We start from the raw sequence: 22,623 nt of genomic DNA on the forward strand, positions 1-22,623 counted from the left end.
ACCACAACAATGTTATGTGACGAATAACTTAACGACTTCCACTACAACAAAATAATTGTTATTCTTGAATGGACCTTAGTTATAATTTAAATAACTATAAATGACTTCCAGTTGTGATGATTTGTTTTAGACACAAAGAAGTTCAACTAAATCATCAAACATGATCGAGAAGGGAGAGAAAAGAAACAAATAAAAATTCATATTCGTAAAGTTAAAGGTCTAAGTTTAATATTTTTGGAAATCAAACAACATGAATTCTTCAATGCTTTGTAGTGTATTAAATGAAAATTTTCTTGTTTGATCAGATTTGAAAGTAAGCTTTATAGTACACTTTAAAGTTTCAAATTACAATTAAGCAATAAGGAATTACATGCAATCTCATTAAAGAAATGATTTGATTGAGTTCTATAATAGCTTTATCCCTAATTTACTACTACAAATTATGAAATATGGGTGAAATGCTCCAATTTGTTGATTTAGAAAGTTAGAAAGAGAAACTTGAAACATAATTAGGAAGCCCTAATTACATGAAGAAGATGAGATAATGGTAGTTTGGGTACACCCAAAAAGTTATTTAGAGAGATGAGGTTGAGGGACTATTTAGATATAAAAATTTACTAAATGGACTGTCAAACTACCATCCAAAAGTTAGGGATTATTTAGTAAAACCTTTCCTCAGGGTCTATTAAGTAATTTTTACTAAGTTAAAATCCAACAAAGGCTACTGTCAAAACCCTAAAACCCTTATAATGCTCCAAAGCCTACACTCTGAGCATTCTCTCGTTTGGAGGTAAAAGCGGAAGAGAAGAGCCGAAGAGGTGAGCTTTTAGGGTTTTTTCTCACTAGAATATCCATTGGAACAACCACAACTTGCTCTGATATCGATCTGTTCTTCCAAAACCCTGACTTCTTTTCTTACTAAACCCTTTGATTTGATTCTCGAAACACTAATCTTTCGAAGAAAAATGAAACAAAACGATCGTGGTTTTATTTTCATAGACTCAAACGTTAGAACCATTTAAACCCAAAAGTCGAAAACCCAATTTTCAAATTTTGGGGAGTTTTTCTTTGATTTCTCCTGTAAACCTGTGTTTGTGTGATGGGGTTTAGTGGATATTCAAATGCGTCTTTGAATCAAAAAACCAGTTTCTCGTGGTTCTTTGATCTTGAGTGATGATTTGTGGGTTTTGTTGGTCTAGTTCAGATATCGACTGAGGTTTGAAGAAAATGTTGGTTTTATTTGAAACACCAGCTGGATTCGCCCTATTTAAAGTTCTAGATGAAGGAAAGCTCTCTAAAGTAGAGGTAATCAGCATCGCAAGTTCTATTTCATTGATTCTCTGTAAATTGTGTTTGGGTTTTCTTATTTTTCTGTAATTTTCTTGTTGTAGGACTTGTGGAAGGAGTTCTCCACATCTGAATCTGCAAGAAAGGTTTCACTTTTAGTATTTTTTTTTTTAAATTATATTTTCTTGTTATAATTTCCTTTCTGTTATTTTTAGAGAGCTTCCTTCTATTAACACATCAACCCTTTCTTATAACACACCAATCTGTATATTAATATGCAGGCATTTAATTTTTTTAAAAGGATCGGGCTGTTATAAGTCAAAGTTTGGTGTGCCAATAGGATTTCTCTATTTTTATCGGGGTTGTTGTAATAGGCGATGCCCATTTGTTATCTGGATTAGAAGTTGATCATATGTACATGAGTAAGAACAGTTTGTGGATGCAGCTTATCAAGTGACATATGATTCTACAAATCATGGCCTCACTCTTGTGCAATTTATCTGAAGAAAATATTATTTTAGAATGCTTGGATTGCTCTCTCTCTCTCTCTCTCTCTCCCCCCCCCCCCCCCCCCCCCCCCAAATATAATGTTTAAAGCATTTCGATGCAATAATTTGTCTTTTTGACGCAAAAATGGTTTTCCGAACTGGTCTATATTTTTTGAAATCTCTCACATGTTCAACTTAAAGCTTAATTTCTTAATATGTAATTTGGATTATATTTAAGAAAATTGAGCAAGCAAGAGAGTGATCATGTTGGTGAGCCAACAGAGAAATGGATGGGTTTCTATCTGCAAATAGGGAGGGTTAGATGGATGGGTTTTGGTTTCTATTCAAATGGAATCCAAATAGTGATCCTGTCAGCATTTTTTTTTCTCCCCCATGGGTCTTGCTGTCAGAATGGTTATATTGTTGTGTCTACTATGAATCTAATTTGTGTATGGTTTAACATCAATATCAGGTAGTGAAGCTGAAAGCTTTTACCAAGTTTGAGAACACATCGGAAGCCTTGTCTGCAGCAACTTTACTAATTGATAGCAAGCCCAGCAAGGGTCTTCGCAAATTCTTGCGTACTCACTGTGAAGGCGAAACATTAGCCATAGCTGATACAAAACTTGGAAATGCAATAAAGGAAAAATTGGTCCGTCTAAAACCTTGAATGATATCAATAATTTTATATAAGGCTACTATTTTTCATCATCATTTGTTATTCAATCTCATTATGATAAATCTTTGTCTTTTGGCAGCAAATAGAATGTGTGCATAACAATGCTGTGATGGAGCTGATGAGGGGAGTGAGAAGTCAGTTAACTGAACTCATATCTGGGCTTGGTGGTCAAGACTTGGCTCCAATGAGTTTGGGTTTATCTCACAGTCTGTCCAGATATAAACTAAAATTTAGTCCTGATAAGGTAAGTTTCCTTTTATTATCTTTAAAAGTGCTTTAACCTAGAGACGGAATTTTCAATTATATTATCTTCATTTGTATGCTAATTGTGATCAATATTTTATTTGTTGTTGAAATCCATCATTTGGCAAATGGTGTTCTTTAAATGTTAAACGTGGGTTACAACAGAATTTCTTTTCCACCATTTTTTTTTCATCTTCATTTATTTTGTAATCGACAAATTTGGTATCATATAGTGGTGGAACTTAGATTCTTCTTGTATTCTGTTTAGGTGGATACAATGATTATTCAGGCCATCGGCTTGTTGGATGATCTTGACAAAGAGCTTAACACATATGCAATGAGGGTTAGGGAATGGTATGGCTGGCATTTTCCAGAGCTTGCAAAGATTGTACAAGACAACATCCTGTATGCCAAGGCAGTGAAGCTGATGGGTGACAGAGTAAATGCTGCAAATCTTGATTTCTCTGAGGTAAGATTACTTTCTTCCTTGCTTTAGAAAAAAGGAGGAATAATTGCATGCAATCTACATATTATATGTTCACGACTGTCAGACCCACCATATGATGGTCCTGCCACGAGTAACTCCTATGCCAGATAATAAAAAACCTTATTGCACGATCCTAATAATATCCAATGTATTACATTGTTTTAAATTGTGAGAAATTCTTGGATGGTTAGAATTGTATGTTGGTTTTATTCTCTTGCTAGATGATATTTTCATGTGACCCCACAAATAGTGGGTCCTGGTTTCCTTTTTGTGTCGCCACGTGTCACAAGCTGGGGTTTGTGCTTCTTCCCATCCTAGGTTGTTACCAATTTTGATACCTGTAAAATTTTCATTGGTTATTGCTGTTGTTGATTCTACAGATATTACCCGAGGAGGTTGAAACAGAACTGAAAGAGGCAGCATTGATATCCATGGGAACTGAAGTCAGTGACCTTGATTTGATCAATATCAAGGAGCTTTGTGATCAAGTATTGGCTCTTTCAGAGTATAGAGCCCAACTCTACGATTACTTGAAAAGTAGAATGAACACCATTGCCCCGAACCTGACTGCTTTAGTTGGAGAGCTTGTTGGAGCCCGACTCATTGCTCATGGGGGCAGCTTGTTGAATCTTGCAAAGCAACCTGGGAGTACTGTTCAGATTCTTGGTGCAGAGAAGGCTCTCTTTAGAGCTTTGAAAACAAAACACCCTACTCCAAAATATGGGCTTATATATCATGCATCTTTGGTTGGTCAGGCTCCCCCAAAATTGAAGGGAAAAATAGCTAGATCTTTGGCTGCCAAGAGTGCATTGGCCATCCGATATGATGCTTTGGGAGATGATCAAGATAACTCCATGGGCCTGGAGAATCGAGCCAAGGTAATATATAAGAGTAGTGATCCAGAGTGGTGCCCCGTTGCTATAACAACATATGGTGTCTACATGGCATGTTTTGGTTGGAGATTGAACACATCGGGATGCATGTAATGTAGATAACGGCTTGGCGAGGAGCCCCATGTGTTTTAAACTCCTAGTGAAATGTGTCACGTAGGCACTGTTCCTATAGAATAGGAACGGGACATCTTACATATGCTAGGGATTTTAAACATATTACGGACCCCCCACCACACACGTGCACACGCAAAAAAACAATGTTCTGATTGTCAAATTCTTGAGCAGCTTGAAGCACGACTGAGGAATCTTGAGGGCAGAGAATTGAGTCACTCAGCTGGATCAACTAAAGGGAAGCCCAAGATAGAATTCTACGACAAGGACCGGAAGAAGGGTTCAGGAGCGTTAATAACGTCTGCAAAGGTTTGGAATTTGTTTCAGTGTCCAACCGCCTTTGGTTTGTTGTTTCAAATACAAAGGGAATTAATTCAAACTTTGTATTTGTATTTGAATGTAGACTTATAATCCGTCTTCCGATGCGGTACTCGGGCGAACAACAGAAGAATCGATGCAAGATGAAGAAATGGTCCCAAAAAAGAGGAAGCATGAAGAAGCAAAACCATCTAAGACTGAGGAAGTTGAAGAGGGGTCTCCTGTTACTGGTGACAAGAAGAAAGAAAAAAAGAAGAAAAAGAAAGCTGAGGTAGATGACATTGGCTTGCAAAACAATGAGGATCAAAGTGTCAAACCAGTAGGGGAAGAAGATACTGAAATAAAAGAAAAGAAAAAGAAAAGGAAGAAGGCTGAAATTGAGATTGTCGATTTACAAAATGAGGATCAGAATGCCGAACAAGAAGGGGAGGAAAAGAAAAAGAAGAAGAAGAAGAGGAAGCAAGTAGACGTGGAGGAAGAAACCGAACCACAAAGCAAGAAGAAAGACAAAAAGAAAAAGAAAAAGGAAAAAGAGAGTCAAGTATAAGAATCTTTGTAGGTTTGAGGCGGAGCAAAGCCAATTTTGGACCTTCTTGTTGGTATGTCTCTTGTAAAATTTCCTTCTATGTATCCTTTCCTTTTAATGTGATTTTGAAGTTGGTTTCAACCTTTAGTCATCGAATTTTTTCTATCGTAATTGCAAGAAATTAGTTGAGGAAGGAAAATCGAATTGTTAGATATATTTGATCTTGAGTTTAACTATCTATCTAAAAACTATGAATGAATTAGCTTTTGAGAATTCAAGAAACTTGTTCATAAAATTTAAGGGTCTGTATGATTGTAAAGAAAATCTATTTTCGAGGGAAGATATGAATTCCTTGTAAAATGCATTCTACCATTTGATTGCTCATAGGAAAATGTTAAAAAAATATGATGGGTTTTTATTTTTTGGGAATGTGGCAACATAAGGTGGGAAAATTATTTCCTTAGAAAGTAATTTTTTGTGGGGAAATGTGGAATCATTTACTTGAAAATTGTATTTTGTAGGCAAATCATTTTTCGACATTGTGGGAAAAAAATGAATTAGAGGTCAAACCATGAGATGTTTCGACAGTGTGACACGGTTGGACTAAGTGTCGAGCATGGTCTGGAAAATCACGATTAAATCGTGAAGATTGCACAGCCCGATTTAATCAAAAGCTCTTGAACACATTGGCGATGGTCACAAAATTCTTCGATTTTTTTTTTAAAATATAAAAATTCTCCGAAATAGGGGTTATCTGATAAATTCGTCAAAAATTAATCCAACATAAAAAAAGAAGATGAGATTTAGAAAGAGGTTGAAGAAGGTAAAGTTTCTCTAGAAATCCAATATATTATTTTATACAACCTCCGGGATTTAATGAAACTTTGTCGAATCATCCGAATTATTGAACACTCACCGAATAACACCCGAATCCGAACTTTGTTACTATGGTTTTCAACGTGTCACACTTGCATAGGCTAGATGGGTTTAGTAGTCTGGCAGTGCAGGAAGTTCTACCTACGAGAGATTTGTACGGACTAGAAGCTTCTCTGATCAAGGAATTAACAGTTTAGTCTTTTATGGTATTTTCTTGTGTCGTTGGGAAAAGTTATGTTAACATACAAGCAAGCATGGTTTTTAAACTCGGTTTCGTGTCTCGTCCAGGCCTACAACGAGTTGTCTCGGACGAGTTTTTTGATTCGTTTGAGATATTTTGTGAGATAAATAAAAAATTGAATGTGAGCCCTAAATTTCTATCAAAAAATGACTTTGTGAGTTGGTCTCGTTCAACTCTGATACTGAGTTAACTCAAACGATACATCTTAGTCGAGTTTTAAAACCATGCATACAGGTCAAGTCTCTTGAAAGGAAAATGCTGAATGGACATTAAAAGGTATTTCAAATTTCACATCCTAATGTGGATGTATGTATAAAATCATAGATGCATTTCATCGAGATACGAGTGAAAAGTATCTATGGTTATGTGTGCACCTCGACTTCCATAATGTGAGAATTGATGTACATTTCAATGTTACTCCAACGCAACTTCTCATGAAGAATTAAATTGTAATAAAGATACTTTGGAAATTGGATTTAGTATCGAAAATGCCCTTGAATTTTTTTCTTTTTATCGAAATACTCCTCACATTTCAATTTTCTAAGTGTATTTATTGCACTTTAACATGTGTCCTTAACAAAATCCCACAAAGAATAAGTCCATAATTATTTATATAAGTACATTGAGATTTTGTATTTAATATATTTAAATATTAAATATGAGAAATATTAATGTCCAAAACCTTAGGGGGGGGGGGGGGATGTTAGCATTCTCCAACACTTTATTTTTTCAATAATAATCCTATTCATTTTATCTTTTAATGAAAATAAATAGGGGTATGTTGATCTTTTATACAATAAATACTTGTTTGCATTGATTGCCAAATTAGTTATTGCAACAAGATATTTAATTCTAAAGATTAAATGTCTTTAATATTTATTATGAAATAAACAAGTATTAATTACATAAATAAACATTTATTATGTAAAAAAAAACTAATATGCCCTTTATTTTTTTTTTACTAAATGACAAAATAGATAGGAGTATTATTGGAAAAAAAAATAGAAAATACTAATGTCCTCCCCCTTTATTTTATATATATATATATGGAATATGTTCAACGAAGGCATATTATAATCTCAATTAGAAAAAAATATAATTTCAATTGAAGATTTTTTTTTTTTGAAAAATAATTTCAATTGAAGATTTTAAAAGAACGAAAGAAAGACACAAACGTTAACGTCACAAGGTGGAATACGATTCGTTTAGTTGATCTCAGATCTTTGGGATCAGGTTTTGTTATTTTTTTACGAGGTTGAATTATTTTTCAAAAGAGTAAAAATACCCATGTAACATCAACTCATAATATATTATTATTTAAGATAATTTTATGATTTAAGGAGGGTATTTTTGTAATTATTCCTTAAGCTGCCAAAATAACATATAACCGTGTAGAGAGTACAACATATCATAACTCAATCTCAAATACCAAAATGCTGTATTATTCTAATTCTTCTCCTAATAGAATGCTAACCACTTCAGATCGGACGGACTGTATTGGCCTGATCTAGCAGTTTTCATGTATGGTTGGCTGATGATGGTAGTCCATTGCACCACTGGATCACTATCTGCCATCTTCAATTACTTTTCTTTCCTTTTGATCATGTCAAATGTTTATCTCCTGTTACAACACAAGGGGGTAAAAAAAAAAAAAAAAAAAGTCTTAACAAACACTCACTAGAAGGAAAAATAAAATAACAAAAAAAAATAGTAATTTAAAAAAAATTATAAAAGGGACCCCACAAATTAATAAGACTAAGTAATTGAAAAGTGACGAATTTAATATAAGTTTTATCGTTATTAGAACACTTAATAGAAAACATCAACATTTAGAATTCGACATATATAAAAAATGTTGACTTAGAATAAAAAAAGTCTTATTCAATGTCGATATTTATATTTTTTGACATTCATAACCATGTTGACATTTTAAGAAAAATATTAAGGGTATGTTTGATTGCATGGAAAGTCACTTTCCATGGAATTTAAAATCCATAGAAAATTAGTTGTGGAAAATAGGTAGGGTTGGAAAATCAAATTCTATTATTTGATTTCACTTGGATAAAATCATGGAAAATTATGAGAAAAAAGAAGAAGAGGAGAAGGAGGAAGAAGATGATAGGAGGGGGAGAGGAAGAAGAAGATGACGAGGAAGAGGGAGGGGGGAGGATGTGGTGACGGTGGCGACGAAGGTGGTGGCGGCGACGGTGATGGCAACGGAGATAAGTGAGGAAGATGGGGGGAGAACGTGATGGTGGTAGCGATGGCGGAAGATGTGAGGGATGAAGAAAAAGGAGAAGAAGAAAAAGAAGAAGAGAGAGAGAGAAGGTGGTCGGAGACGGAGCTGACGGCGATGGTGATGATAATGACGGCGATGATGACGACAGCGAGGTTAGTGTAATGGTGATGGTGGTAGGGAAAAATTGATAATGGAAAATATGGGTGGGAAAGTGAAATCCATGATTTAGTGGACTTCTTAAATGGGGTAGAAAATGAATTTCCATTTCCATGTGTAATCAAACACTTGAAAAATGTCATTTTCCATGGAAATTGATTTTCCACCTTATTTTCCATGTGCAATCAAACATACCCTAAGTTGCTTTCAATTTCTAGGTTGCCCTAATTGCGAATCCAATAATACAGGGTGCCCTTTGTACGTCGGTGCCCCCAATGAATAATTGGGGTGCCTTTATAATTTTTTTTAATTTAATCATTACCCCTTTGGGTATTGGTGAATATTTTAGATACCTTCTACATTTCTGAACTTATGATATACCCCTTAACCAAGGTCTTCTACGAGAGACTAATAAAAAATGACTGAAATATCTCCGTCAACATTTTCATGTTCAGATTAAAAATTGATTTATCTGGCAATCCTTAATTTTTTTTTTTTTTTTTTACCTCTTAGAACCCATCTAGTCTAGGATAAAAAAATTATTTTCTTTTTATTGATTTAAAAGATGAAAGAATAGGACCAAAAAAAAAAAAAAAAAGTACAAAATCAGATCGAAATCTGTGTTTACCAAAAGCTACTAGGAGTGTTATTTGGAAAAATAAATAAATAAATAAATAAAACCAAGGGCTTTTGCATATAGATGAAGACGAGGCTATTTTTATTATTTTTTGAAGTCTCTAATAGAAGACTATAGTCAAGGGGTTGGGTATGCCTTCAATTTTAAAACATGGAGAATGGATATATTAAAAAAAAAATCCAAAAACTTGTCATAGATCAAAGATTTTTTATTTGAATGAAGGGTTTTTTTTTTTTTTTTTTTTTGGCAAGAGTTCGAAGGTGAGGTAATTTTTTGATCAGTTTTTTTTTACTAGTCTCTCATAGAAGACCATAGTCAAGGAGGCATATCATAAATTTGAAAACACAAATGGGTATCTAAAATATTCGCTAAAAACTAGAGGGATGTAAAAAAAAAATCCAAAAATATAAAAGCTACATTACAGCGCACCTGTACACAGCAACCACAGTGCGACGTTGTGGTGGAGGGACACATACGACCATTAGCACAAGAGCTATAACAGCGGCCATAAGGAGACCCATCAGATCAAAACCTCCTTCATCCGCCTCAGAACAACACACCTTCCCCATCTCTCTCTCTCTCTCTCTCTTCAATTTGCGATAAGAAGTGGGGGGTGGTGGTATTTAAGTATGGTCAAGTCAACGTCTTTATTAAATCTTTTCCTTATATTCCTTTATTATGAAGTTTCTTGGAAGTATAGTACTAAGGTGAATTTGTCAATCAAAAGACTTGGTTTTAATTAGTGATGGTTTTTTAGGACTTTAAGTGTGTACATGTTACCCACATGATCGTTGACTTAGATGATTGTGATGAATTATTGACCGTCGATCACAAAACATTTTTATATATATATATATATATATATATATATATATATATATATATGAATCAGGATCTGTCTACACACATATCTACTCATATATTTACAATGTGTTTTGTCCTATGTGGATTAAAATTTTCAAATTGAACTGATTTTTGGTGAAGATGATCTCTATGACGAGGATATCATCTTCGTCAAAAATCAGCTAATTCTAAAATTTTTAATCCCATATTTATGAGTTTAAGAATCATGGACCGTCCATTTTTTGTAAATTACTTTTGACGTAGTTAAAATTTTTGGATCGAGCTGATTTTTTGTGAGGATGATCTCTTCATCATAGAGATCATCCTCACCAAAAATCAGTTCAATCTAAAACTTTTAGTCATATAGGACAAAACACGTTGTAGATATATGAATAGATATATGTGTACACGGAACCCAACCCTATATATATATATATATATATATATATACTTTAATATTGTCGCCCCCATGTGACATACAAAAAATACTCCCCAGACATGGAATGTGCTAGATCTACAACTGCACTGATTTATGGGGATGTGCAATTGTATATCCCAAGGCATAAAGTTTATGAGAGTATTTTAAATATGCCATGTGGGGGTGGTGGGTGAGTGGGTGGGGTCAAAGTATGTGCCATTGAGCCATTGATTAAGTCAAGGGTCAATCGAACCTGAAGGATGGCCCCCAGGAATTCGTAGTGTCGTGGGGTTTCAAAGTATGTCAAACCATTTTTAGGTAAATCAATTTTTGACAGTATGAAAAAAAAAAAGAAAGAATAAAAGTTCAAATTATGAGATGTTTGACGGTGTGACATGGTTCGACTTAGTGTCGAGCGGTCTATGAGAGTTTTTTGAGATGTTTCAACCATAGTGACAAAAATCGTAATTAAATTTTGAAAATTGGACAATCGAATTTAATCCCAAGTTCTCGAACACATCATCGATAGTCACAAAATTCTTCAATTTTTTTTTAAAAATTATCCAATAAATTTGAAAAATTAATCGAACATCAAAAAGAAGATAAGATTTAGAAAGAGACTGAAGATGTGAAGGTTTCTGTAGAAATACAATTTTGCCAAAATTTTAATGAAACTTTGTCGTATTTATCCGAATTATTGAACGCTCACCGAATCCGAATTTGGTTACTATGGTCTCAACGTGTCACACGTGCATATAGACTAGATGGGTATAATAGTCTGGCAGTGCAGGAAGTCTTTTACGGTAGTTTGGTCCGCTCTAGAAGCTTCTTTGGTCAACGAATTAACAGTTTAGTCTTTTATGGTAGTTTCTTGTGTCCTTGGGGACGGTAGAATGTCTACGTTCAGATACAAGTCAAGTCTCTTGAAAGAAAAATGCTGAAATGACATTAAAACGTACTTTTAATTTCACATTGCTGACGTGGATGTATGTTAGTCCAACACGACTCCTCTTGAATTCTGATTTCTCACAAAGGGTCTTGCTAAGGTGTGCCCTAAGGGCATACATTAAAGTGCAATAAATACACTTTGAAAATTGAATTTTGTATAAAAATTACCCTTAAATGTTTTTTTTCTTTTCATCGAAATACCCTCACATTCCAATTTTCAAAGTGTATTTATTGCACTTTAACCTGTGCCCTTAAAAAAATCGTACGAAGAATAAGTCCATTATTCTTTGCACAAGTATATTGGGATTTTGTATTTAATGCATTTAAAATGTATATCAATATTTTAAAAAAGTTATAAATTTAAGAGAAAGTCAGTCGATATGGAACATACTCAGAGAAGGTCTATTATAATCTCAATTAGAAGAAATATAATTTAAGTTGAAGATTTAAAAAAAACAAAAAAAAGACACAAGCGACTGTCATTAAGTGGAATACGAATCGTTTAGTTGACCTCAGATCTCTAGGATAAGGGGTTTTTTTTTTTTTAAGAGGTTGAATTATTTTTCAAAAATACTCATATAACATCAACTCATAATATATTATTATTTAAGATAATTTTATGATTTAAAGAGGGTATTTTTGTAATCATTCCTTAAGTTGTCAAAATAATATATAACTGAATAGAGACTACAACATATCATAACTCAATATCAAATACCAAAATACTATATTATTCAAATTCTTCTACCAATAGAACGCTATCCACTCCAGATCGGACGGATCGTCTTGGCCTGATCTAGCAGTTTTCATGTATGGTTGGCTGATGATGGTAGTCCGTTGCACCACTGGATCACTATCTATCATCTTCAATAACTTATCTCCTATAACAACACAAAGTGAAAAAAAATATGTCTTAACAAACACTGGAAGGAAAAAAATAAATTAAAAAAGGTGTAATTTATTCATTACCCCCTGGTTTTTGATTAGTATTTTAGATACCTTCTACATTTCTGAACTTATGATATGACCCCCTTAACCAAGTTCTTCTATGAGAGACTAATAAAAAAATGACTAAAATACCTACATCAACTTCTTTGATCCTTAGGTAAAAAATTATTTGTCTGGAAATCCTTAATTTTTTTTTCCTTTTTCTAGGTTCAAAACTTTATTTTCTTTTCATTGATTTAAAAAAATAAAAAAATAAAAAGAGTACAAAATCGGATCGAAATCTGTGTTGATTATTTTTTATTTTGAAGTATCTAATAGAAGATTACAGTCAAGGGGTTGGGTATGCCTTCAATTTTAAAACATGGAAGGATATATATAAAAATAAATAAATAAATCCAAAAACTTGTCATAGATCAAAGATTTTTTTATTTGAATGAAGGGGTTTTTTGGTAAGTAAGGTTCTTTTGTAGTTGAGTTTTTTACTAGTCTCTCATAGATGGGTATCTAAAATATTCACCAAAACGTAGAGGGATATATAATAAAAAATTCCAAAAATATAAAAGCTAAGAAGAAAATATGGGTACACACTATGTCACTATAGCACGCCTGTACACAGGAACCACAAAGCGACGTGGTGGTGAAGGGGTACATATGACCATAAGCACCATAGCAATAACAGCTGCCATGAGGAGACCCATCAGATTAACTCCTCCATCCGCCTCAGTACAACACACCTTCCCCATCTCTCTCTCTCTCTCTCTCTCTCTGCAATTTGCATGAAGAAGGGGTGGTGGTAGTATTTAATAACGATCAAGTCATCAAGTCAACGTTAAGTAAGTCAAGGTCTTTATTAAGTCTTTGCCCTTACTATGAAGTTTTTTGGACAGACATTATTGATTGTGATCGTTATCGACAAGTTGATCAATCAAAAGACTTTGGTCCGTTTTAATTGGTGACTGTTGATGAGGACTTCTAGTGTGTACATGTGATCCACAATTGACCTTAGACGAGTTATTGACCAGTTGATCACCAATCACACACACATACACACATTTTTCAAAATATAGGTTAGAAGTTTTGGATCGAGCTGATTTTTTTGTGAGGATGATCTCTATGATGAGAAGATCATCCTCGCAGAAAATCAGCCTAGTTTGAACCTTCTAAATCCATCAAAAGTGATCACTAATTATTGGTAAAAAATCAATGGTCCACATTCTAAATCACTTTTGATGGGGTTAGAAGGTTCAGATTAGGCTGATTTTTTGTGATTTCTCATCATGGAAATCATCCTTATAAAAAATCAGTTCAATTCAAAACTTCTAACCCATATTTTAAAAAACCATTGTTTTTACATATGTTTTTATGTCCCAGGAATTGTCCCCATATATATATATATATATATATATATATATATGGAAATGTTCAGCACCCTAAGTTTTACCACACACTTTAACAAACGTTTTTTGTCCTACATGGGTTAGAAGTTTTGGAATGAGCTGATTTTTGGTGAGGATGATCTCTATGATTAGAAGATCATCCTCCCCAAAAATCAGCCCATTCCGAAATGTTTAGCCCCATGTTTACACGTTGAAAAATCGTGGACCGTCCATTTTTTGTAAATCAATTTTGATGGGGTTAGAAGTTTTGGAATGAGCTGATTTTTGGTGAGGATGATCTCCTCACCATAGAGATCATCCTCACCAAAAATCAGCTCATTCCGAAACTTCTAACCCATGTAAGACAAAACGCGTTTGTTAAAGTGTGTGGTAAAACTAAGGGTGGCGAACGGGACCCATATATATATATATATATGGGTCAGGTTCAAGGGCCATATGAGAAAACATACGTAAAAACTTTCGTTTTTTATAAAATTTTAAAATATGGGTTAGAAATTTTGGATTGAGCTGATTTTTTGTGAGGATGATCTCTATGATGGGAAGATCATCTAAAAAAAAAAAAATCAGCCCAATCTGAAACTTCTACCCCATTAAAAGTGATTTAGAATGTAGACCATCAATTTTTTACCAATTTTTATCACTAATTTGTAAATCACTTTTGATGGATGTAGAAATTTCTGATTGAGCTGATTTTTTGTGAGGATGATCTTTTCATCATAGTGACCATCCTTGCAAAAAATCAGCTCAATCCAAAACCTCTAACTCTTATTTTGAAAAACGAAAGTTTTTTCATATGTTTTCTCATATGGCCCTTGAACCGCCCCCTATATATATAGGGTCAGGTTCAAGGGCCATATGAGAAAACATATGTAAAAACTTTCGTTTTTTATAAAATTTTAAAATATGGGTTAGAAATTTTGGATTGAGCGAATTTTTTGTGAGGATGATCTCTATGATGGGAAGATCATCCAAAAAAAAAATCAGTCCAATCTGAAACTTCTAACCCCATTAAAAGTGATTTAGAATGTGGACTGTCGATTTTTTATCAATTTTTATCACTAATTTGTAAATCACTTTTGATGGATTTAGAAGTTTCTGATTGAGCTGATTTTTTGTGAGGATGATCTTTTCATCATAGTGACCATCCTTGCAAAAAATCAGCTCAATCCAAAACCTCTAACTCTTATGTTGAAAAACGAAAGTTTTTTCATATGTTTTCTCATATGGCCCTTGAACCGCCCCCATATATATATATATATATATATTGTTCAGGTTCCGTGTACACACATATCTATTCATATATCTACAATGTGTTTTGTTCTAGTGACTAAACGTTTTAGATTGAGTTGATATTTGGTGAGGATGATCTCTATGATGAGGAGATCATCTTCACCAAAAATTAGCTTAATCTGAAAATTTTAACCTCGTCAGAAGTGATTTACAAAAAATGAATGGTCCACGATTCTTCAACTCATAAATATGCGGTTAGAAGTTTTAGAATTAGCTGATTTTTTGTGGGGATGATCTCCTCGTCATAGAGATCATCCTCACCAAAAATCAGCTCAATTAGAAACTTTTAACCCACATAAGACAAAACACGTTGTAGATATATGAGTAGATATGTGTGTACACGGATCCTAATCATATATATATATAGAGATAGAGAGAGAGAGACAGAGAGACAGAGAGAGAGAGAGAGAGGATCCATGGACAACATTCTAGACAATCTTCTAAATAATGTGTTTCGTATTATATGGATAAAAAGATTCGGAATGGTCTGATTTTTTGTGAGGATTATCTCTATAGCGAGAGGATTATCCTTGTAAAAAATCAGCCCATTTTAAAATTACTAGCCTCGTTTACAAGTTAAAGAATTGTGGATCGTTCATTTTAATTGTTAGTTTGTAACCACTTTTCATAAGGTTAGAAGTTTTAGAATCAACTGATTTTTTGTGAGGATGATCTACTCACCTTAGAGATCACGTTCACAAAAAATTAGTCCAATCCGAAACTGTTTTTCCGTATAGGACAAAATATTGTCTAGAAGATTGTCTACAGATCCTGACCCTCTATATATATATATAATCTGACCCCCACGTGACATATTAAAAATACTCTCCTGACGAAGGATGTGTTAGAACCATAGATTTTCATTCATCAAGGTACAAAACTGCACAAATTTATGTAGATGTGCAATTGTGTATCTCAAGGCATAAAAGTCTATGATTCTAGCACATATTATGTCAAAAGAGTATTTTGGGTATGTCATGTGTGGGGAGTAGTCAGATTATCATGACTTAATATGTTTGACATAATTTGAAACCCCGCCATGGTATGAATTCCTTAGGGCCACCCTTTAAGTTCGGTTGACCCTTGACTCAATTAGTTGCACATAGAATTTTTTGAGGGGGCGGTGCGTGTGACCGTGGGGAAAGACATAGGCCAACGTACGATTTTACTTATTTTACTATATATATATGGAAGAATGGAATATATGGTCTAGGCAACATGCCCTTGTTAGAGAAATCAAATGTGAACCATCTTGGACATTGATTCATTTGAAAATTAATACAACTCGTCCAATATTTTTAAAGTCTCTCACAAAATTGCTTCGCTTTTTTTTATTAATTTTAAAAGGTCGCAAACTTTTCACTAGATAAATCTTTTTAAAATATCCAAAATGCATATTTAATAATGACAGATATTCGAATTAAAATTTACTTTTTATAAGATTAGAATTTGATGCAAATATCCCTTTTGCCATTATAATGTATTAGAAGGTGGCGTGTGCAAACACAATTATAACATAAGAGCGTATTTGTAATCTAAAATAGTAAGTAAAGGGTTTTTAAATATTACATAGTTACGGATATTTTGTAGGTTGCAATTTTGTTAATTTTTTATTAAAATGACTTTCATTATATTAAATTCAAATATAAAAATGGGGACATTTTTGACAATTCCAATTTTGATGTCGAAACCACTTCTACTTTTCATTCCCTCGTGTGGGATCCAAATTTTGGTTCAAATCATTTTCCTTACTAACGTTGTAAGATTTTAAGCCTTACTAAGGGTCGTTTCGCTCAAATGGATTGTCACATCATCAATCTAGCATCACAACACTCTAAATTTCATAAAAATAAATTTAGATTAAAAAAATTAAAAAAAAAATCTTTTGAGTCCAACCGCCTAAGTAAGATTCTAAGGAAAGTATTTCTCTTTAGTCATATCTTATTCAAGACGTACAAATGTCCTCACTTTTACTTTTAATCTTAATATAATCAAAGGTCATTGTAGTCAATTACATCCTAAGATCTTAGAATTACATTTGGTTAATTTTATTTTTTTAATTATAAAAATATTCTTTTTACTATTTAATATTCAAATTTTTTTTAATCAATTGTTTAAATCACAAATAAGTTTTTTAATACATGTGCGTTAGCACATCCGACTTCTAGGTTGGATTATTTATCCAAAGTATGTCAAATTCACCAAAACCCATAAGAGTATTTGTTAGGTAAATCAAAGAGATTTAACTATTGCATTTTTATTATTAAAAGTCCCTTGTAGTTCTAACAACTCCAAGGGAACCTTATTTTATGAAGGTTGTTACCCACCAAACCTCATTTCATTAGGTATGTCACACAGCAAACCTTGGAGTGAGGATCCACGTCATAAAATTCAAATTGATGCGGTTAATTTGTTACTTATATCTCGGGGTGAATCCTAATTGCTTCAATTTGTGGCATTCAAAAACATGATTGGATGCCACATGGTTATAAAGGTTAAAATTCTAAGAACTTCGAAAAAAAAGTTAATATTCATTGTTGAATTTTGATTTTAAATTTAGGAGTGCGGTAGTCATACATTTTCAACACCTACGATCAAGCTTACAAGGATTTTTTTTTTTTTTTTTTTTTTTTTTAATATGAGTTTTCCCATGAAATCTAGATGTTTGTGGAGTTGTATTGTTAATTTGATAATCCATTTGTGCTCAACGACCCTTAGTAAGATTTAAAGTCTTACTAAGATAGTCGTGCTAGTTTGATTCATAAAGTAAGGTTTGTTCGGTAACTATTTGTAGTAAAATTGCAATAGATGGGTCTGCCCGGTAAATATCTAAAATTGTAAAAAAATTACAAATGCTTTAAGAATTTTACTAACTTTTTTTTTTCCAGGCGTCTATCTATTGCAATTTTATTACAAAAACTCCCTTACTTTATGAATAGGCTACCATGACTATCTTAATAAGATTTCAAACCTTAATAAGGGTAGTTGATCCCACATGGATTATCAAATTAGCTATCCAACACCACAGCGTTCTAGATTCCATGGGAAAACTCATATTAAAAAAAAAAAAAAATTCCTTTTTGAGCTTTATCGTTAGTGTTTAAAATAGATGGCTACCTCACTCCCAAATTTGTAACTAAAATTCAACGGTGAAAATTAACTCTTTTTTCAAAGTTCTTAAAATTTTGTCCTTCATAATCCAGTGGCATCAGATCATGTTTTTTTATAACACAAATTGATGAGATTAGGATCCACCCGAAGGTATGTGTAACAAATTAACCGCATCAAATTGAATTTCATGACGTGGATTATCACTTCAAAATTTGCTAGGTAACAAACTTCATAAAGTAAGATTCCCTTGGAGTTGTCAGAACTACAAGGGAGTTTTTATAATAAAAATACAATAGTTAAATCTACTGGCTTGGGCGGATTTACAGTGGAGGCTGTGGCTCCACAAGAATTTTCATAGTCTATGAATTAGTGAGTTATTGCGATAGATTTTAATGGTGGATAAAAAAAAATTTGCTACTATTGCCCTCACAGATTATTTTGCTATTACAACTAGGGATGCAACTTGGTCCAGTTCAAACTGAGAACCGAACCAAACCGATAGCTTTGGGGTGGTTTGGTTCGGTTTGGAACAAGTTGCGGTTTGGTTCCGAGTTACGAAAACGAAGAACCGATCAATTTGTTTTGATTCTCGGATCAAACTTGTATAGAACCGAACCAAACCGAGAACCAAACCCCTATGCAATAAATAAATATATGTGTATATAATAATTATGAAGAATTACTTTTAGAGTTAGTACATAGATTAGTGATCTTTTATGGATAAACTAATGACTTTTTATAGATAGATTTGTGATTTATTATATGAAATTTTATATTTATTTTTTCATTAAAAAATATTACTTATAATTTATAAAATATATGCAATCCGTAAAACTGAACCGAACCAAACCGACTTTAATTCGGTTTGGGTTGGTTTGGTTCCAATGGAATTTGGTTTGGTTATGGTTCTTATTTAGTAGAACTGACCTATGTCGATTCAATTCCAATTTGACCTCAAATCGAACCAAGTTGCACCCCTAATTACAATTTTTTTTTTCACTCCTAATTATCCCCACATGGGCAAAATCCTGACTCCTCACTTGTATATTGGGTAAATCTCTTTTTATTTTTTTGGTGGGGTTGGGGTGGGGGGATTTACATGATAAATACTCCTCCAGGTTTTGGTGAAGTGTAACACCCCGTGTTTTTAACTCGTATCTCGAAGAGATCAGATAGTATTTATTCGAGGAATATTCTAAAAAGAAAACTTAGAGTAAAGTGTCCGGATTATGCTATGTTCGTTTTTGTTGAAAATCGACTTCGTCATTAGTTTCAAAACGATTGAAATATATACTTTAGCCTATAAGCAAGTTTGAATTCAAGTTCGGGTGAAAAAGTTAACAAATCCTCAAATTTTGTGTTGAGCGGGATCCAAAATAGAGAATTTTCGTTAGAGGAAGAATCAGGAAGATTCGACCATACCATTAGGACCGCAACGAAAAATTATTCGAAATGGTATACTCGTTTATCATTTTTCGAGTCCGAATAGTTAAGTTACAGTCGAAACTAGAAATAATAAGGAAATTACAAGTATGCCCTCACCCTTGTTATAAAAGAAAGCTGAATTTCTTTTAACTCATTCTCTTTCTTCTCCAAAGCACCCAAACTCAGCTGATTTTCCCAAACCTAGGGTTCTCCTCTCTTCACCTCAAGATTCGTTGAGAAGGAAGGACCGTTGAACCCCGACGAAGAAGATAAAATTGTCGGCTACGACGATAGCTACAACCTTACCCTCCTTGTTAACCCATTCAGGTTCGTTTTCCTCACCCTCTATCAAAAATCAACGAGTAAATTAGGGTATCATCAAGCTCGGAGCTTCACATTGTTAGTAGAGACTTATCTTCTAGTGTAGAAGTAAATGAGAGTGTTGTCGTCGAAGGAGTTGCAAACCCTCGCTTACCTTGCATCAAACTCAGCTCAGCATCGACTCTTTTACCACCAACCTTGAGCATTGTGCGAGTTTATCACGTTCGACGTCCACAAACCAAGTAGGGGACTTTCAATTCCTATTGGTAACTTTAGATTTCAAAATGTGCATTTAGATTTCACAAAACTTGTTAGTTGTTTGTAGATCGTAAAAATATTTGTTAAATCTTCAATCCATGATTAGGGTTAGAGATTTGATGTTGTTTTATCAATTTTAAATGTTGAATTTGTGGGTGGGTTGAAGGGTTTGAAGAACGGAACAAAGATCCAAAGAATGGATCGAAAAACCCAAAATTCACGACAAAGTTCAGTGTTGTCAACAGGACCGTCGGTCCCACCAACACCCACAAATGAGCATTCTGTCGATCCCACCGACAGAATGAAGTTTCTTCCGTCGATAATTATCTTCTGTCGGCAGGAACCGTCGGTTCCACCGACAGAACAACTTTTTGCTGCCGACAGAACTGTTTTCAAACAACTTCTGACTTTGACTCTTGGACTGTGATCATTTTGACTTACACATGATTTACTTCCCATTTACTTTAAGTTCTTTAATGAAATTAAGGTTTTACCTCCCATTTCGGAACAATGGGAATGGTTTCGAGATCTGAATCTCAAAGGATCAAAATCCGAATTTTGGTTTCAAGAACAAAACGTAAATTTCGACGTTTCCGACAAATTTTTAAGATGTAAAAACTTTCGCGTTACTTTGAATTAGATTACAAAAACTATATAGTGTCGAATCTCGTAATCGAGACTTTAATTTTTAAAAATCCATTTTCAATTTTGAGAACTTTGAAAAATTGAGTTTTCGACACTTAGCCAAATTTTCACCAGCCTTCTTGTTTTTAACAACTTTGGTCTCGTACATCGTCGGGACTTCGTTTTGAATAAATCTTGATGGTTTTCGATGGAAAGATCAAAAATGACTCTGAAAGATTGAAAATAAATGGTTTGATTTGAAAAGACGAAAAGTGAGATTGTCGAGAGAATGAAAAAGGGATGAATCGGTAAAATGTCAGAGTCATATCCAAGGGGTGATGTCTGCATCTTACATTGTATGTTGTATGTAGGTTGGTAAAAGGATATCCAGGTTATTAATGAAAGGATTGCATGTTTATTTAAGATTATGTTAACGCGTGCGCTGAGTATTGTTATTTATTTTTAGGTCGAGGGGGCCACAGTTGCATGGTAGGAACTGGATATCCCTTCTCAACCCTGTTCTGTTAATTTCTCTTTTGTTTTAAATGAAAAACAAAATATATATGTAACTATTTTGTGAGCTGTTAAAGGGTCTGTGAATGCCTGAAGGGATAGTGCGTCACATCATCCGGAGGGGTGCACTATCCTAGGATGTAAGGTAGGGACCACCAAGTTCATACGTAGTATGAGACGCGTATGAGAGTGGAGTCACAACTAGAATCCGGGTCCATTCCTTTCTTATCTTTACCAGTGAACGTGTATTGTAAAGGTAGTCGTATACGAGTGGAGTGTTATTTTGGGAATCACATGCACGCCTGATAGGCATAGACGAAGATGATTGATCAGTGATCACTAATAATCTAGTAGTAGTCGAACGTTCTGACACATCGAAAAGATATCCATTGCTTACGGTCACGTCAAACGGCCCGCCTGAACTGGATAAATGGTCACCAATGTGGTAAACGCAGCGATCGACCACAAAATCAGGAACTAAAAGCTAGATTTATGTTGTAACATCATGTCCCGATCGGGAGCGATCCAGTCGTGAATCCCAACGCTCAAATTTCATAACTCCACCACTTGTACTATGTATCTGTTGTTATATTTCAAATTATAAACTGTAAAGCATGTCTATTATTTCAAGGTTGTCAACTGTATTTGCATAAAAGGAAAAATGTAAAATGAGTATGGATGATTGATGCTATGTGTAATTTTTAAACTGTTTAGTTGCTCATCCCTAGCTATATGTACTAGTTAATCGTAGTTTCAATTGTAAAACTTGCATGTTTTTTAAATGATGCAGTATGATTATTCGATCACGTTAGGTGAGGTTATTTGTAGGAATTGTTTGTGGACCTACTGGGTAACCATTGTTACTCACCCTTTCCTTCCATTTTTTTTAGTTGCGGAGCCTGTGTTTGGGGAGACGAGTGTTGAGCCACTAGTCGAGGAGCATCTGGTTGGTCAGATCGACGACCAGTGTCCATTACCCGGTGAGCATTGGGATTACTTCCCTTAGGAACTTGTTTGTCCTAGGAGGTGTACATAGTGTTTTGAGCCGAGTGACATGACTATGTAATGGAGATCGAGTTGCTGACCCAATAACTCAAGTTGATGTTTTCAAGTCTTCTCAAAAACCATTACAAGGAATTGGCAGTCCGATGACTAGGACAAGGACAAAGAGGATGGAAGAGGTATTGCAAGGCTTGATTGTGGAAGTACAATACAAAGAGGCCATTCTAGAAGATTCTAAGGCTAACTTCGGAGATATCAAAGTTTCATCAAGGATGGTCAACTATCTTTTTATGCAAGAGATTAATTTGGAAGATCAATTTGGATGCAAGGGTTAATTGGAAATT

At 34.0% G+C, this 22,623-nt stretch overlaps 1 protein-coding gene across 1 annotated transcript; it reads left to right on the forward strand.

Moving 5' to 3' along the window:
- The first annotated feature begins 665 nt into the window (after window positions 1-665).
- LOC147395931 (putative nucleolar protein 5-2) lies at window positions 666-5,178 on the forward strand. The gene is made up of 9 exons (XM_086450906.1): window positions 666-818; window positions 1,205-1,305; window positions 1,392-1,433; window positions 2,248-2,427; window positions 2,534-2,698; window positions 2,966-3,166; window positions 3,565-4,062; window positions 4,363-4,497; window positions 4,592-5,178. The coding sequence occupies exons 2-9, from the start codon at window positions 1,228-1,230 to the stop codon at window positions 5,051-5,053; spliced, it is 1,761 nt and encodes a 586-aa protein (XP_086307032.1). The 5' UTR covers window positions 666-818; window positions 1,205-1,227; the 3' UTR covers window positions 5,054-5,178.
- The last annotated feature ends 17,445 nt before the right edge of the window (window positions 5,179-22,623 follow it).

The sequence above is a fragment of the Akebia trifoliata genome, chromosome 8 (genome assembly GCF_017979445.1).
Source record: "Akebia trifoliata isolate Shusen 1 chromosome 8, ASM1797944v1, whole genome shotgun sequence".
NCBI lineage: Eukaryota > Viridiplantae > Streptophyta > Magnoliopsida > Ranunculales > Lardizabalaceae > Akebia > Akebia trifoliata.